This window comes from Mytilus californianus, unplaced genomic scaffold (genome assembly GCF_021869535.1).
Source record: "Mytilus californianus isolate M0D057914Y unplaced genomic scaffold, xbMytCali1.0.p SCAF_6, whole genome shotgun sequence".
NCBI lineage: Eukaryota > Metazoa > Mollusca > Bivalvia > Mytilida > Mytilidae > Mytilus > Mytilus californianus.
The window spans coordinates 83,488,523-83,504,826 of NW_026262712.1; the positions used below are offsets into that span (position 1 = coordinate 83,488,523).

A 16,304-nucleotide genomic window follows, 5' to 3' on the forward strand; every position below is an offset into this window, starting at 1 on the left:
ACTGGGAACATTTATACGAACTATAAACGTACCAGCCATTTTTAGTTTTGATTTTGTTGCTAGAACAATAATGACATGCTCTATTACCACCAATGAATTGGGGAATGTGCACTGATTTATTCTGTAATTCTCCGTTAGAATGTTTTCGCAAAATAGTGGTTGGTACTAATCCAACATTCTGTGAATATTCAAATTTTGTTCCAGTTCCAGTTTCACCTACAGATTCGACTGAAAAACCATGTAGATTTTGATCATAAGAATTTGAGCTATCATAGCTCTGACACTGTAAACTTTTCCTACCATTACCTGCAACAGAAAGAAGTGGCATTTTAGTTTCATTTATCAGGAATTTACTTTAATCAAAGATTATTTTGAAACGTTATGATGCCACTTCTTTCAACTGCACACGGGTTTCATATTAAGGTGGTACTTAACACTACAGGGAGATAACTCTGTAAAAATCAGCTTAACGTTTTAATTACGTTGTATTGTTAAGGAAATATTAAGCTTCTCAATGATCAAAATATAACCAAAGAAATTTTTCTGATAAAGTGGTTGGTTCAATTTTTTTGAAATTTTTATATTTTTGTCAAAGGGTCAAAGTAAACATTTTGTCAAAATTTTAGGAAAATTAAACGAGCCAAATTAATGTTAGTCAAGGTGTTGGGTACCACCTTAACCTAGATTTTTCAATTATATTATGAAATTTCAAAGTTTAAATTTACAAGTGAAAAGTCATTATCAGATCAACGCACGTGATTGTACTTTTTGAAAACATTTTCTTACGGCAAGTTTGATCAAGTGACTAACAATGCTATTGATTTAAAATCAGATAGTTTTCTATCAATAACATTTTTATACAGTACAATAACAATAAACTGAGGTACTCTGGTACCTCAATAAATATATTTTATTATATCAAATTTGCAAACTTGTATCTAAACTACTGAACAAGCTAATCGTCAAAACAACCAACAGTGTACATCCAAAACAAACGTTATAAACTACGTTAAAACTCTCAATTCAAATTCATCAAAAGAAACGAAGTATTTACATCTAACTACACAAGTTTCCACTTCAAATATTGGCTTCCAACACTAGTCACAATGTAAAACACTAGAATAGATCCTCGAGTTAAAACAAAATGCTGATTAAGAAACTCCAAATGCAGATCATTGATATTGTAAGAGATTCTTCAACATAAAATCATACTAAATATAAACTCTGTATGGAATCCTTCAAGTCAGATCATTGATATTGTAAGAGATTCTGCAACATAACATCATACTAAATATAAACTCTGTATGGAATCCTCCAAGTCAGAGTGTATTTATATACAGATATGTCAGTTTTTACTCGTATATGGATAATAACAAAATGGTCAAATGTTGCAATATTCTATATGTTCTTATTTGTAGGCAATAAATCATAATTGATATTTTACAGTAGTTGATTTATATTATATAGTCTTCTATTGGTGTCATATATTTTATTTGTATTGTATTTTTGTTCATTTGAGTTTTATATTCGTTCACATGCATTGTGTATTTTATATTTGAATTTCCTAATCATTCATTTGTATTGTATAACCGTTTATAAATATTATGTCTTTCTTCATTTGTATAGTATGACTGATTGTTGACTTGTATTCTATTATGTGTTCACCTTGGCATTCAAGAATCGGAATTGTGAAATTTGTATTGCAGTGGCGGATCCAGGGGTCCTTTTTTTGACGATCAATGCATTTGAATGGGGACATATAGTTGGAACCTCCCCCTTTATCCTGGATTGGGAACCCCCTTTTAAAAATGGCTGGATCCGCCCCTGTATTGCATACAAATAAGAAAGTTCCAACTATCGAATATTGTAACATTTGACATGTCACATTGAACAAATATCATAACATTATTGTATCATTTGATATGTCACATTGAACAAATATTATAACATTATCGTATCATTTGACATGTCACATTGAACAAATATCATAACATTATTGTATCATTTGCCTTTCATCTTGTTCACTTTCGGAGGGCACATAATTTCCACTGATATACGCATGATAATCGTTAAAACAGTTCCTTTGTCCAGTACACAATGGGATATCACAGGCCTTACATTTATAATAGGAATAAATGTACCAGCCTTTCTTTGTTTTACGCTTTTGGATTTGACAAAACACACAGGGCTTGTATTTATTTTCTACGGTTCGCACAACGGTATGGACATTTGGATCTATGAAATCAACAAGCTCTATTTCCGACATTCTACTCGGGCGCCCTCTGGTACCGCGCTCGAAGGACAAATCTGACGTCATGACAGGAAGAGAATGCCTCCTGTCAGATGATTTTGTAGATGATGAAACATTTGTTACTCCTGACGTTTGTCGAATGCTGTCAACTGCTTCAATATGCTTAATTCTATATGGTAAGTCAGGTTCTGAAATCAAAAGATGAACACGTGTTTATAAAAGGTGGAAAATGGAGAATTTGCATTTGAATCGGAAGCAACAATTCAAAAACTGTCTTTTTGCATTTAACTGTATTGCCTTAATCAATAATATAGTACCATATCGCTCTGGATACTGTCTTTTGGTCATAAACAAGCTTCTGTCCAAATTTCATAACATTCCATGTAGGTTTGACTAATTTATTGATGTCTAAAAAACTTGGACCACAGACGGAACATAAATGGTGACGCCGCCGAAGCCGACGACAAAAATCTAGGATCGCTATGTCTCGCTTTCGCGAAATAAATTTCGCAGGCTCGACAATAAACCATGCTAGACCAGAGAGGTTCACGGAAAATGCATCAACAAAATTGAAAGATATATAGCAAAGATGAATGGACCTTATAAGGATGTAAAAATTCTACGGGAGAAGACCGATATATATGCAATATTGAATAATCGATATGACATAATCTAACAATTAAAATTTTTTTCCCTAATTTTCTTAACACGAAATAACGTTTATTTAAACTTTTAAAATCGTAAAAGTTACACAGAGAAAATAATCTTATGTTGGAAGTTCCCGTGACAAAGAGAAGCCCGGATTACATAACTGTCATCTCGATTATTCAATATTGCATATACATGCGGTCTTCTCCATTTCTTCCCATAAAATGTTTACGTCCACATTTTTAATTTATTTTAGTGACCTGAATTCAAAAGTGATATTGTTGCAATTTTTGTAGGTCTCCAGAAGTTGTATCATGCTGAAAACTATGAGGAGCATTCTGAACATTTGCGTAAGGACATTAGATTTCTGTTTGTATCAATTTATTTTATTCTTTGTTATCATCATGCGGCAAAGATGCAATTTTAATGAGTGTAACCACCGTTTAATGCAATTTTCGTTGAAATTAATAAAAGTAAGTTATTCTGCAGTTGTGAAAGACGTGTTTGATTATAACATAATCAGCGACTTCTTCAGTTTCATTCATCTAGTTCCCCTGGTAATCGAAAATGTTCTTGTATAGAAAAGCTTTCAGTAATATGCAAATGAAAACAAAACAGTCTCAATAAAATCGAGCTTGAAAAAAAGCACAATGGCATTTATCAAGAATAAACAGTTGACAGAGATTTGTCTCGCCTGTATATAATGTTGATAGTAAAATGCAAATGTTGAATTAAAAACTGTAATAATTATCTTGTAAGTTATGCAAAATACTCAAAGTCAAGTAAATTATGCAAAATACTCAAAGTCAATGAACCATGACTGAAAGAACAGGGCCAAATAATTTCTGAGATAAAAATTATGCCAACGCTAGTACAATTGCATATTAAATATCATTGTTTTGTCAATTAGCGGTTCCCCTTAAACGAATTGTTGATGCCGACGCCGTCGGAAACAGCATACATAAGTCTCGCTTTTTGACTCTGTCAAGGCGAGACAAAAATATATGAAGATACCATAGAGGGGAATCCTTTTTACAAGTCAAAGAAGGTCAGACAACACATTGGCCAAATGAAATAGCAACTAGACAAAGTGATGCCCCCGCACTCCACTCTGAAGTAACTGTATTATAACAAAGTCAATGTAGGACTTTCTTTGAGATATCATTGTGTCTGGGAGACACAAATGATGCCCCGCAGATGCAAAGTGTTAATTTAAAATACAAAAAGTTGAGCATGGGAGCACATAGGTCTATGGTTCACTGTAGAAGGAGTCATCCGGAAACGCTATGCACCTCTTATGCAAGTAAATACTCCAAAAAATGACAAAGTTCAACTATCTCCCAAAAGAGCAAATATCAATAAAAATCAAAACCCTAACCACATGCACACCTTCAATATATGTACGAACAGCCAGCAAAGTGAAAACTCCCTAGTATTCAAACTGAAGGAGGAGTTATCCGGAAACGCTATGCACCTCTTATGCAAGTATATACTCCAAAAATGACAAAGTTCAACTATCTCCCAAATGAGCAAATATCAATAACAAGAGTGCACACGCTGAAATGTCTCGCCTTCTTTACTAATCATTGATATTATGTTGATAGTCCTAAATATAAAGCTTTATTACAACTGTCACATAAACTTAACATTAACCAAGGAAACTAAACATTGACCAATGAACCATGAAAATGAGGTCAATGTCAGATTAACCATGCTAGGCAGGCATGTACAGCTAACAATTCTTCCATACAACAAATATAGTTGACCTATTGCATATAGTTTAAGAAAAACAGACCAAAACACAAACTTAACACTGAGCAATGAACCTTGAAAATGAGGTCAAGATCAAATAAAACCTGCGTGACTGACATATAGATCATAAAATATTTCCATACACCAAATATAGTTGAACTATTGCATATAGTATTAGAAAAAAAGACCAAAACTCAAAAACTTAACTTTGACCACTGAACCATGAAAATGAGGTCAAGGTCAGATGACACCTGCCAGCTAGACATGTACACCTTACAATCATTCCATACACCAAATATAGCAGACCTATTGCATACAGTATAAGAAAAACAGACCAAAACACAAAAATTTAACTATAACCACTGAACAATGAAAATGAGGTCAAGGTCAGATGACACCTGCCAGTTGGACATGTACACCTTACAGTCCTTCCATACACCGAATATACTAGACCTATTGCTTATAGTATCTGAGATATGGACTTGACCACCAAAACTTAACCTTGTTCACTGATCCATGAAATGAGGTCGAGGTCAAGTGAAAACTGTCTGTCGTGCATGAGGACCTTGCAAGGTACGCATATACCAAATATAGTTATCCTATTACTTATAATAAGAGAGAATTTAACATTACAAAAAATCTTAACTTTTTTTCAAGTAGTCATTGAACCATGAAAATGAGGTCAAGGACATTGGACATGTGACTGACGGAAACTTCGTAACATGAGGCATCCATATACAAAGTATGAAGCATCCAGATCTTCCACCTTCTAAATTATATTTAGCTTTTAAGAAGTTAGCTAACGTCGCCGCCGCCGCCGCCGGATCACTACCCCTATGTCGAGCTTTCTGCGACAAAAGTCGCAGGCTCGACAAAAATCAAAATCCTGACCACATGCACACCTTCAATATATGTAAAAACAGCCAGCAAAGTGAAAACGTCCTAGAATTCAAACTGTAGGAGGAGTAATATGGAATAACTATACACCCATAATGGGACGGACGGACGGAAGGACAGGGGTAAAACAAATTGCTCCCTAACTTTCAGTTGCGGGGGAATAAAATAACAGTCCTCAAAATACTACATAGGATACTAAGAATAGAGCAACACGAACACCGCCAAAAACGTTGGGTGGACTCGAGTGCTCCGAAAGGGTAAAGTTGAGCTGATAGTCATAAACAGAGAAAAAATATACAATATTGTAGTATATGCCTCCGTCGTGAACGAGGAGAGAGCGATGCAATTATTGCCACGACAGATCGAACATATACGTGATCATCTGTGACCCATATTTTCTGCAAAGGTCAGTCAAGTATAAATGATGGAGTTCGTAAACTTTCAAGATATGACTAACTTCATCACAAAGAACTCTTGTTTAAGAAGCTTTCTTGTGAACACCAACCCTCTTTTGTGGAAATCTGTTAGGAAGCTAAACTTTATATCTGGAATTTTATAAAAAAATATTGAGATATATTTTATATCTGACTTAAGTATACGACCTTGTGTCAATGACACAGCCTTGACGAACAGTAAGAGTTGTGAAAGCCAAGACTAGAATACACGAGCCATTAGCGAAATATCCAGTTACATAACATTCGGTCAAGAGTACGATTTGTGTCAACGTGGCACTTTTAAAAATTACACAAACAGATAGATCGAAAACAAACTAAAACAGAGATCTAGAGGTTGACTTGTAATTACATAAAAACATTTTATCACGGGGGGAGAGATTTAATCTTCAGACTGTGCTAGTTACAATTTGCTTCTTGGTCAACAGAGGGTCTGCCCAAAAATAATGACGATAAGAGTAATGAGTTATGTTTTATTTTATTTTCTAAAGGCAGTTAGTGCAATTAAATCTATATACATGTGCATACTTGTATAAAAAATAGAATTAGCAAGGATTAAACCATAATACAAATTAATACAAAAATCTTATTTACAAATTTACAAACTACAGAATATATTACACAATTTTGCAAGTCTATCTGAAAAAAATATTCCCCAATATAGATATCTATAACTTCTGTTAATACGGATACTCTATGAAAATATCTAGATGTTCATTAGAACCTGTATCACACACCTGGCTTGAAGACTGGAATCTGTTTCACATTGTTTTTCTCTCCATAGTCATTCTTTTATAAGTCAAAGATTAAAAAAAAGGCCAACACTTTAGAGAAGAAATAAAAAACTCACAAAATACATCTAAAATACAAAGAAAACTCTTTTCGATTCATCTATTAGGATTATTTATATTTAATGATTTTATGTCTTGCCTTTTGTAAATGAAAATAGCAAAGTAGTTTCAGTGTAGATGATTTAGAGAAAACGTGCTACAGATATGTCACATGAACAACGCCCACATACGGAATCTCCGATATTATCCACATAAAACAACAAAACAATTATCCCTGTGGTTTCCAAAAAACTTGAAAACTGACCAATCAAGAACACAAGCTTTTCTCAAACTTTAACAAAGGACATCAAATACATAATTATTTTGATTGTTAAGACTTGAATTATATATATGGTTTTAAATGATAAATGGAAATAAAAAAAAAAATACAAAATTTGTGAGCGACTTGCGGCGACGGGATACAAAGGGATAATAGCAGCTTTGCAGCTCATAACGACAGTATACACCAGGCCAGCTAAACTAGCAATTTCCCATTAAAGCAACCTTTAAAGCAAATATTTACTTCACCGGGAATGAGAAAATGAGCATATAAGTAAAAATAATTCATCTTTTCAAATATATCTTTTAAACATCTGAACTATCTGGCGGATGCTGGAAAGGATAAGGCGGAAAACGCTGCTTTGTTTGGGCCATGTACATATATGATTGCGGTGTTCTAGTAACAGATATTACATTAGCTTCCGGTGATCGACTGTTAGTGAAAGACCAAGAGTTGCTAGGTTCGGACGGAGCAACTAAAGGCAGTGTGTTAACATTCACAGATTTACTATCACCAAGTTCCGTTTGATGGTATACGACAAAACAATTTCTCTTCTGGGAACCTTGGTTCTTACAGAGGGGAACATTACATTTCTCACACTTAAAATGTGTGTACACTCTCCATCCTTTCTTTGTTTTTATTTTATTGAACTGACACTGAACGCACAGCTTGTACTTATAACCTTCGTTGTGAACAAGGCGGTGTTCCGAGCCAGTAGAAGGATTCGATGCTGGTGGTGGTTGAAATTTCTGTGGAGATGGAAAATCTGAAAACATAAAGAAGGTAACGTTAAAAAAGTTACCAATTTCCATCCCTTAAATAACCACCACCACCAGACAAAAATACCTTTAAATGCAAAGAATCTACAACAATAAAATAAATGATATACGGTCTTAAATGTCGACTGCTTTTAAAAGGCCCTAAAATGTTTTGTCCTCACTATAACGAGGTTTTTCCTGTTCTTGCATAAACATTGTCATTTCATCTCTGTGTCTATCAACCAAATTTGTCTGAAGACGTAATACGTCCGGGTCAATAATCCCTCGTTCTAGCATAACATGATAAACTTTGAAACACTCCCTATCCCCTTTACACAAATTCACTTGGCAAGTATTACAGTGAAATCTAGAATAAGCTTTCCAACCACTTTTTGTTCTTCTTTTATTAAATTTGCACAAAACACAGAGTCGTGGTTTGTTTCCCTCGTTCCGAACAACTTCATGTAAACCACTTGACGAAGAAACCGGATGAATTCCAGGGCGAGACTGTCCAGGCGAACCATAATCCAAACCTGAAACCAGAAAGAAAACCATAAATCCTCGTTATATTCGTTAATTTACGTTGTTCTTTAAATGTGATTATAATAATAAATTCATTCACGAGGATTTATGACTTCCTTCTGTTAGTATGACCACCAATCGTATAAAACCGAGACAAAGCTTCATAGAATATGTTTTTTCTGTTGTTCTTAATGTCAAAGATCCAGGGGTATTACTACCTTGTTGACTTGCACTTAAAGTCATTAATTGAAAGAAGAATGTAACACAAAAGATGTTACCACATTCTCTTCAAATTTTTGTTTTTTCTCAATGACTAAAAGAATAAAAGTTCAAGGTCACATTATAGTGTGTTGACAGTACAGACTCTGCATTCATCAAGACTAAAATTAAAGTTCAAAAGTCATCTGCTAGGGGTTTTCAGCTCGAATGGGCCATTCGAGTTAATTGACTAGAATTGCAAGCGATTGCTAAGTGTTAAGAGATGTCTCGTTTGTGATTTTCAAGTAAGCAATTAAGTAAGAAGTATAAATTCACGAAAAATCATATGACCAAAAGAGGTATAAAGAGAATGTAGCAAAAGCCTTCTATGGTCATCATTGTGATACTATTCACACCTTGTTTAAAGGAACTGATATAACATATCATCTGCATAAGCACAAACAAAAGTAAGAGGTAACGATTTTACCGCGATGACTCAGCATTTCTCAATTTACCGTGATCATGAACGCTAAGAGCCAAAATTGCAAAAAGTAAAATGTTCATTATAAATCCACAAGAATAAATAAAGTAGAAGTTATATTTAAAGTAATAAAATATTAAATATTCGATTGGCGTATCAAAGTTCTGAACGGATTTAAAAGGTAAACAATAACAGACACAACATTTATAAATATTGTGTGGTGCTAAATTAGTGTGGTGCTAAATTATTACACATATACATGTGCCGTTCCATGATTGGAAGGATATAGATGCAAAAGAAGAAGACCCATATTTTGTTTTAATAAAACATGGTTTATTTGCAATGGTGTATCAGAATGGTCAACTGCAATGTTTAACACTGAACAGGTTTAAATGGTACAAGTCTATAATTTCTAATAATTGACCTACGTTTTATTAACTTTCGGATTGTTTACTTATCGACAGTGAGAAATCAGAGGGAAAATAGCAATGGAGCCGTTCTTTAATTTAATCTGCACACAAATTAACACATTTATAAGAAAAATATATAAATTATTTACATACAGTGATTTGTAGTTCGTGTTTTTAATGTAACATGGTACAAGTAAAGAAATACATGTATTATGTTAACAAGTACCTTATGATGTTCTATGTTGAATTGTTAGGGTTTATATCCTTGCATTGGTCATTTATAGCTTGAATAACTTGTCTCTGAAAACGTTCAGTTTCGATTTGTTGTCGCGGAGCCCTAGAATCTGGAAACGATGTAGGTGGCTGAAGACTTCCATCTTTCAAATACCTGTGATATAATTGAAAACAGTCTCTTTCCGCTGAAGGCATACAAAGAGGTACTGCACATTCTCCACATTTGTACCGTGTATATACCCAATATCCTGATCTTGTTTTCGACTTTGTTAGTTGACAATAGACACAACCTTTTCTAACCCCCATCATGTTTACAGGAATATGACCTCCCCCAGAGCAGCTTGCACTACAAGTTGTAGTGAACATACTATCCACAGGGAGGTTTCTCGGTGGTCGTAATGTGGCAAGATCATCTACTGAAGACCGTGTTTGTTGACCAAGAATACCAGCTGAAGAGTCAAAACGCTTTCTAACAAATGTCCGCGACCCTTGACCTTCTACACCCGACCCCTTAGGGGTGACATCACTTGACTGAAGGTGACTTCTTTGTGCAACGTGGTGGCCTGAAAGGAAAAAGAAACCTCCATTCATATCTCAAAGCTATGTGTGAATAATAATCCTCCGAATTGTGCGATTTCATTCCTGCTTGGACTTCAGCAAATCATACTGATGTAAAAAGAAAACTAACAATATATTGCCGTTGCACAACGTTGCAACAAACGCATGATAACGAGTATTATTTTAAGCCTAACTGATGGTTTATAATTCATATCCTTTGACCTTTGCTCCCTCCATTAGACTCATCTCGATAGCTATTGGTATTCTTTGATATTATCGACAAAACTATAATCTGTGACTCCCGAGTATTCTTTTAAACATTAAATTCAAAGGCAAATTGGAGCTCTTTTAACAAAATGTCATTAGAAGAAAATTGCTTATACAGCATTAATCTCCTTTTATTCTTCTTAAAAACTTGCAAGAAGTTTACATCATAAAAAGACTGAATGAAAATAAGAGCGTTAAAAAGGAGCTAGGACTTGGTACCAAGAACAACTATGTACAACTTTTATGATCCTAATTTCCAATCATTTAGTTCTCAGTGAAACATACCAACAGTTTTAAATCATTTTATCATGACTGTATAAACTGTGTTTATTGGCCTTCTTTTGTCGTCAAAAACACATTTAATTGACGACATCAAATTAACCATGCATAAAACAAACTAAGAGTGAGAAAACGATATAAGAATCTAAGTGTACTTGGTTAATAATGTATTTTGTAAGTAACCAACCGCGTTATGCTACCATCACGTTATGCTAGAAGGGAATATACATCTCTATACACCACAGAATCAAAACGAATTGATTTTTATCTCAGACAATACATAGCTTTACTTTCTATAGTTCGGTTTTGAATGTTCTCCCTGTTCCTTTTGTCTTGGAAAATCTCCAAAATCTATCAAGATTCAATTGTGAGGAACCATTAAGCTTTTATGATGTGATTAAAACTGCAGGAGGATACCAAGTGGACAATACAAAACTTGGGTTGAAGAAATAACAATAAACACACATGACCACAAGAAAAAGCCCAAAAGGCAGTCCATAAACTACTTCATAGAAAACCAAAGATTGAGTAACACGAACCCAACCGACACAGACGGTGCTTTATGTTCCAAAATAGGACTTGACCAGTCTCTATTCAAGATTGGTGAATTTTCGTAAGATTCTAAAATTTTCTGATGAACTACCTGGAGAAACTGTCCCTACCTATTGAAAAATGTAAGAATTTTCAACACATATTTATGTATGTAATAAATCACGTCATTGTGGTCAAGTTCTGCTATGATGGCAATGGCCAGTACACAAATTCTATTAAAAATATTCAAATTGTCTGCAAATATATTTACACCTTTTTGAATATTTCCTTATTTGTAATATGAGTAAGAGAATGTTTAACAGTAGCTCATTGTTTCTTCTTTGTTTTAGCAGCTCATCTATCTTTATTTATCACAGAGATAACAAAGATGCAGCATTTCGAATATAAATAGTTGCATTTTCAAAAATAGACTATTTTGCTTCATTGAACAAAACTGTCAAATGGAGATTGGGGTAGACTTCAAAACATTTTAGTGTATGGTCATAACTATTTAAAGGTAGACTGATTCAAACCGTGAAACGATTACAAAAGTATGTGCTATGTTTTATTTGTGGTCATAAAGGATGACTGAATTATTTCTGTTAATGCAACCACAGTGTCCATCTTGGACAGTTTATAATAGTTGAATAGCAATGAACAATGTTAAATTCTAGCTCAAAAGCTTAAAGATTTAAGCAGCCAAGCAAAGCACCAAAGGATGTCCATATATTCAAAACTGAACAAATATCTATGAAGTTCAACTGCTTGTCATTTTGTCTATAGCAAACAAACAAAATCCTGCCAAATAAAAGCTTTCTCCCTTGATACCTAGAAGTTAAATGGACAGTCTAAGAAGACAAATGGCAAGACAGGGGTAAAACAATATATTCATGCTAAGTCATAAAAAGATAATTCTTATATCTTTGGTACAACAATTGAAGAAAGCAAAGATAAACTAATGGCCATATGTGTATGTTAACTATGATAAAACATTAAAGCTAATTTTATTCTAAGTAAAGTGATCGTTTACATGAATCATAATACACTGGTCAAATAAAAGCATACATAATACCTTTCATTATTTACAATAAAAATTTCGATATATAAAATCAAAAATGCCTCTCTGGTTAGAAGTTATCTATAAAAATGCCAAATAATTGAATTCACATTCAAAACTACTTTCCTATTGTAGTCTTAAAAAAAATTGATATTATTTGAAAACAATGAAGTCAGAGAAAAATGTACAACCATTATTCAGAATTATACAACCAAAAAGGAAACATAAAAATTATATATCATGCTTAAGGTTTTAAATATGTAAAATATTAAGCCTTCTTAGTCACTAATTTATGCGATAAATGCAAAGATTACAATGACACATTCAACTACTGTTCAACCATTTATTCTCTAACAGTGGCCAGAGGGGTGACATCAAACCCTTATCAGTGTATATTTAGCAGGAAGAAACAATTTAATATAAAAGATGTTTAAAATGAGGTCTGAATTTCCCTTTACAAAATTGTATTGCCAATTCCTATCTGTGTGCAGGGATGGGATTAAGCATTTACAAAATTTCAAATTGTAGTAAAATTATATGTAAGACAAAATATCATGTTCAATTAAAAATTGATCAAACATTTTCAAATATTCTGATTTGTCAACGTGCACTTTTAGTCATGAAAAAAATGCAACACATGTTCCACTAAATTATACAATTGATTTCTCTCTCCATATATAATTATCAACCTGAAAGAATGTACCCATCAGTTCATTTGAGTATAAATCTCAAAATGAATAAAAAAAAAGAATGTGCCTGCTGATCACTGTCTTTCCCTAAAACTAAAAGCTCCATTTAAGAGAGAAATTTTGTAAACTAAAGGAGTTTCATGAGATACTATCACCATTAACTTACTATTGCATTCAGATAACAGTTACTTAGAGAAATAAATCTGCGTTTCAGTTTAAGATAAAAGTTCATGAACACAAATTTGAAGTGTTTCAAAACCCATCCTTCCACATCCCAAATTAGAAATGTTTTACCTCACAGAATTTTCTGATGTTCAAATTGAAGTAAACTGCTGAAGATTTTTTCTTTTTTTAAAAAAAAAATTTGATAGAAATCTGATGAGAAAAGATGGTGTTACTCAAGTAAGAAGCCAACAATCATTGATTAATCAACAGATTAATAAAAAGACACACAGACAAAATCAATATCAAATAATCATGATTTTCTGGGTTAAGCACACAGTTCTGGATAAAGAAATAATCAGAGCAAAAAAAAAACCCGGAAAGCTGAGACCATATATATCTACCAAAATAAATGCACTTAGAATGTACCCATGTTTTTAGTCAAATATTGTGTACATATGATAAAATAGTACTAAAAAGCTGTGATATTGAAGTGAATTGTCAATACACTGCAATATAAAAATGCTAAAAAATATACAAAAGAAAATTAACATTCGATTATCTCTTACAGTAATTGCATGCAACTGCTCGTCAATGAGATTCTGATATGCTAATAAATCATAATACCACAACAGGGTATAACAGTTATAAGAACATGAATAAACTTCCCAAGAGTTAAGATCTATTCTAAACTATAATGGTTCAAAGGTTTAACAATGAGCCACTTCTGGATAAACTTCTCAGCATGCCAAATGACAACATGCATTCTATTGACAATATACTTCCATTCCACCTCCTCTTCTCCGTTGGCTGCTGGAAAATGTTTGAATGTTAAATCCCGAATCATCTTTATCTTGAATGGATTGATTTTCATTTTGTTCTTTGTTCCACTAATGTTCCTGTTATATAACTCTCCAATGGAAATAATGTAATGAAAGAGGGCCAAAGCAAATCTACCCCTGTTAGACATGCAATCCTCAAGCGCAAGACTTGTTATATCTCCATCAATAGAATCACCTGTGGGTACGCATCCAAATAGGCCACTCAGATCTCCTGTTGTCAGCTTATTTGGACTTTCAATTGAAGTGATAGCTAGGAGTGGCATATTCCAAAAATTTGAATCTTTTACTACATATTTTTTACCAGATATTTTTTTTAAGGACTTGCGAATGGTAAATTTGTATTTCACTTTACCCCTAGGGGTGCCTTTTTCTGATTTCATTTTTTTAGGAGAAGCAGTATCTAATAATTTAGGATTCTGATTTCCAGGTTGAATAACTTTTGAAGCAATCCTGCCTTTCTTTTCATTAATAAATGATTTTATGACCTCTGGTTTAGGCATAATTTTTCTGTTTCCAGTATCAGGTGACTTCCTAGCAGTTTTGGTTGGTGATTTATGTCTCCCCCTCTTATCTTTTGTTGTCGTTTTAATATCCACATTATTTCTGGATCTATTTGCTGTTCGATTTGATTCCTTGGGTTTTGACTGTTGAACAGTTTTATTCGCTCTTTTTGTAGCTTTCGTTTGAAAAGGAACGGTTATCCCTGGTATAGCAGGCAGATTTTTAACTTCCCTTTGTTTACCTTTTCCAGAAGATTTTGCAGGTTTGATAACAATGTTACTTGGGCAAGAATAGATTTCATTTTTTATATTAGGCCAGACTGGTACAGCTGTATTTGAAAGAACCGGTCCTTGTTCTGTTCCATAAAATGTATCATAAGCTAACCCTGTCGAACACTGAATTTGGATTCCTTGTGTAGAATCCTCTTCACCATTCTGTTCTAGAGGCTTCAAACCTGGAAACAAAACCAAATGTTTACTTTATCTTGTCCACTTGAGTGATCTTTATCAAATTGTATTATACTGCATGTAGGTCAATCTGGAAAGTAACTTCAAAAACTATGTCCAGTCCAGCCAGGAAAAAATTCAACAATTACAAAAGTCCAATAATAAAGGCTTTAGCAACATTAACATACCAGAATTTCTTCTTATGGAAAAACTCCAGAAATAAAAAGGACATTCATTACATAGTATCCGAGTTTCATTCGGGGGAAAAAGGCTAGACTTTTTATTGTTTGTATGCACATATATTTCAATGCCCTAATCATTTCCTTCATCCATGAAAATCTCAAAAAATCTATAGTCTACTGTATATTGAACAATCCCGGAAGTTCTATTTAAGTTTTAAAGTTTCTAAATAACTTATTGTAAGAAAAAATATATAATGCAGTTACAGTAGAAATTCCAACCTCCAAAAAATTAATATTTACAGAGAAAGCATTAAAGAAAAAGGTCATAGAGGTCTGAATTATTTACGTGGCAATCAGAAAATGTAAATGTATACCATGACCAAAAAAATCTGGTCAATTTTGGTCAAGACTCATTCAGTTCCTCCTTATCCAATTGCTCAAAGTTTATATACATTTATCATGTGTACTCATTTTTTCAGCCAAAATATGCAGTTTAACCATATCAGAAACAAAAGTTGAGGTTCCCAATCACATTTAATAGGAATGAAATATTTCAAAATGACACTGGTGAAAAATAATTCTGCAAACTGAAATTGATTAGTTTCCAACCATCAGAGACTTAAATTTGCAATTAAACGGATTTCCCATAGCATCATAAGGTTTAAAGCTGGACCACAAAATTAAAACAGATATCGACTAAAAAACCTAGTCTGTATCAAAATATTAACTGTAAAACAAACTTAGTCCATTTATCAGTTAAATACATTAAAAAATATTTTTTTAAATTTGTTCTGGAGTTTGGATACAATCTTTTGGTCATAAAAAAGCATTGGTAGAAATTTCATAAAATTCCATGAAGGTTTGACAAGGTCATTGATGTCTAAAAACCTTTAACCACAGACTGAACATAAATGTTGACGATGGAATTGACTGCCATTACCTCGCTTCCAAGCTCCACTGGGAGGGATGACTAGGAATTGGTAAACTAATTTTTTTCTATTTGTTTAAAATTCATACTAAGGCTAAAGAAAATTCTATGTACCTGGTTATACTTATATTCACTAAGTATGTATTACA

General features: G+C 33.3%; 1 protein-coding gene across 8 annotated transcripts in view; it reads right to left on the reverse strand.

Annotated features, from left to right (window-relative positions):
• Nucleotides 1–16,304, reverse strand: part of LOC127705183 (nucleolar protein dao-5-like) — a 103,066-nt gene that overhangs the window by 42,565 nt on the left and 44,197 nt on the right. Inside the window, exon 5 of one of the 8 annotated variants that reach the window (XM_052209436.1) lies at nt 13,455–15,053. The exons of the other annotated variants lie outside the window; for them this stretch is intronic. Coding sequence (XP_052065396.1) covers nt 13,939–15,053 — 1,115 coding nt within the window. The 3' untranslated portion in view covers nt 13,455–13,938. Of the gene's footprint in view, nt 1–13,454; nt 15,054–16,304 lie in introns of those variants that run through there. 8 annotated transcript variants of the gene reach the window in all.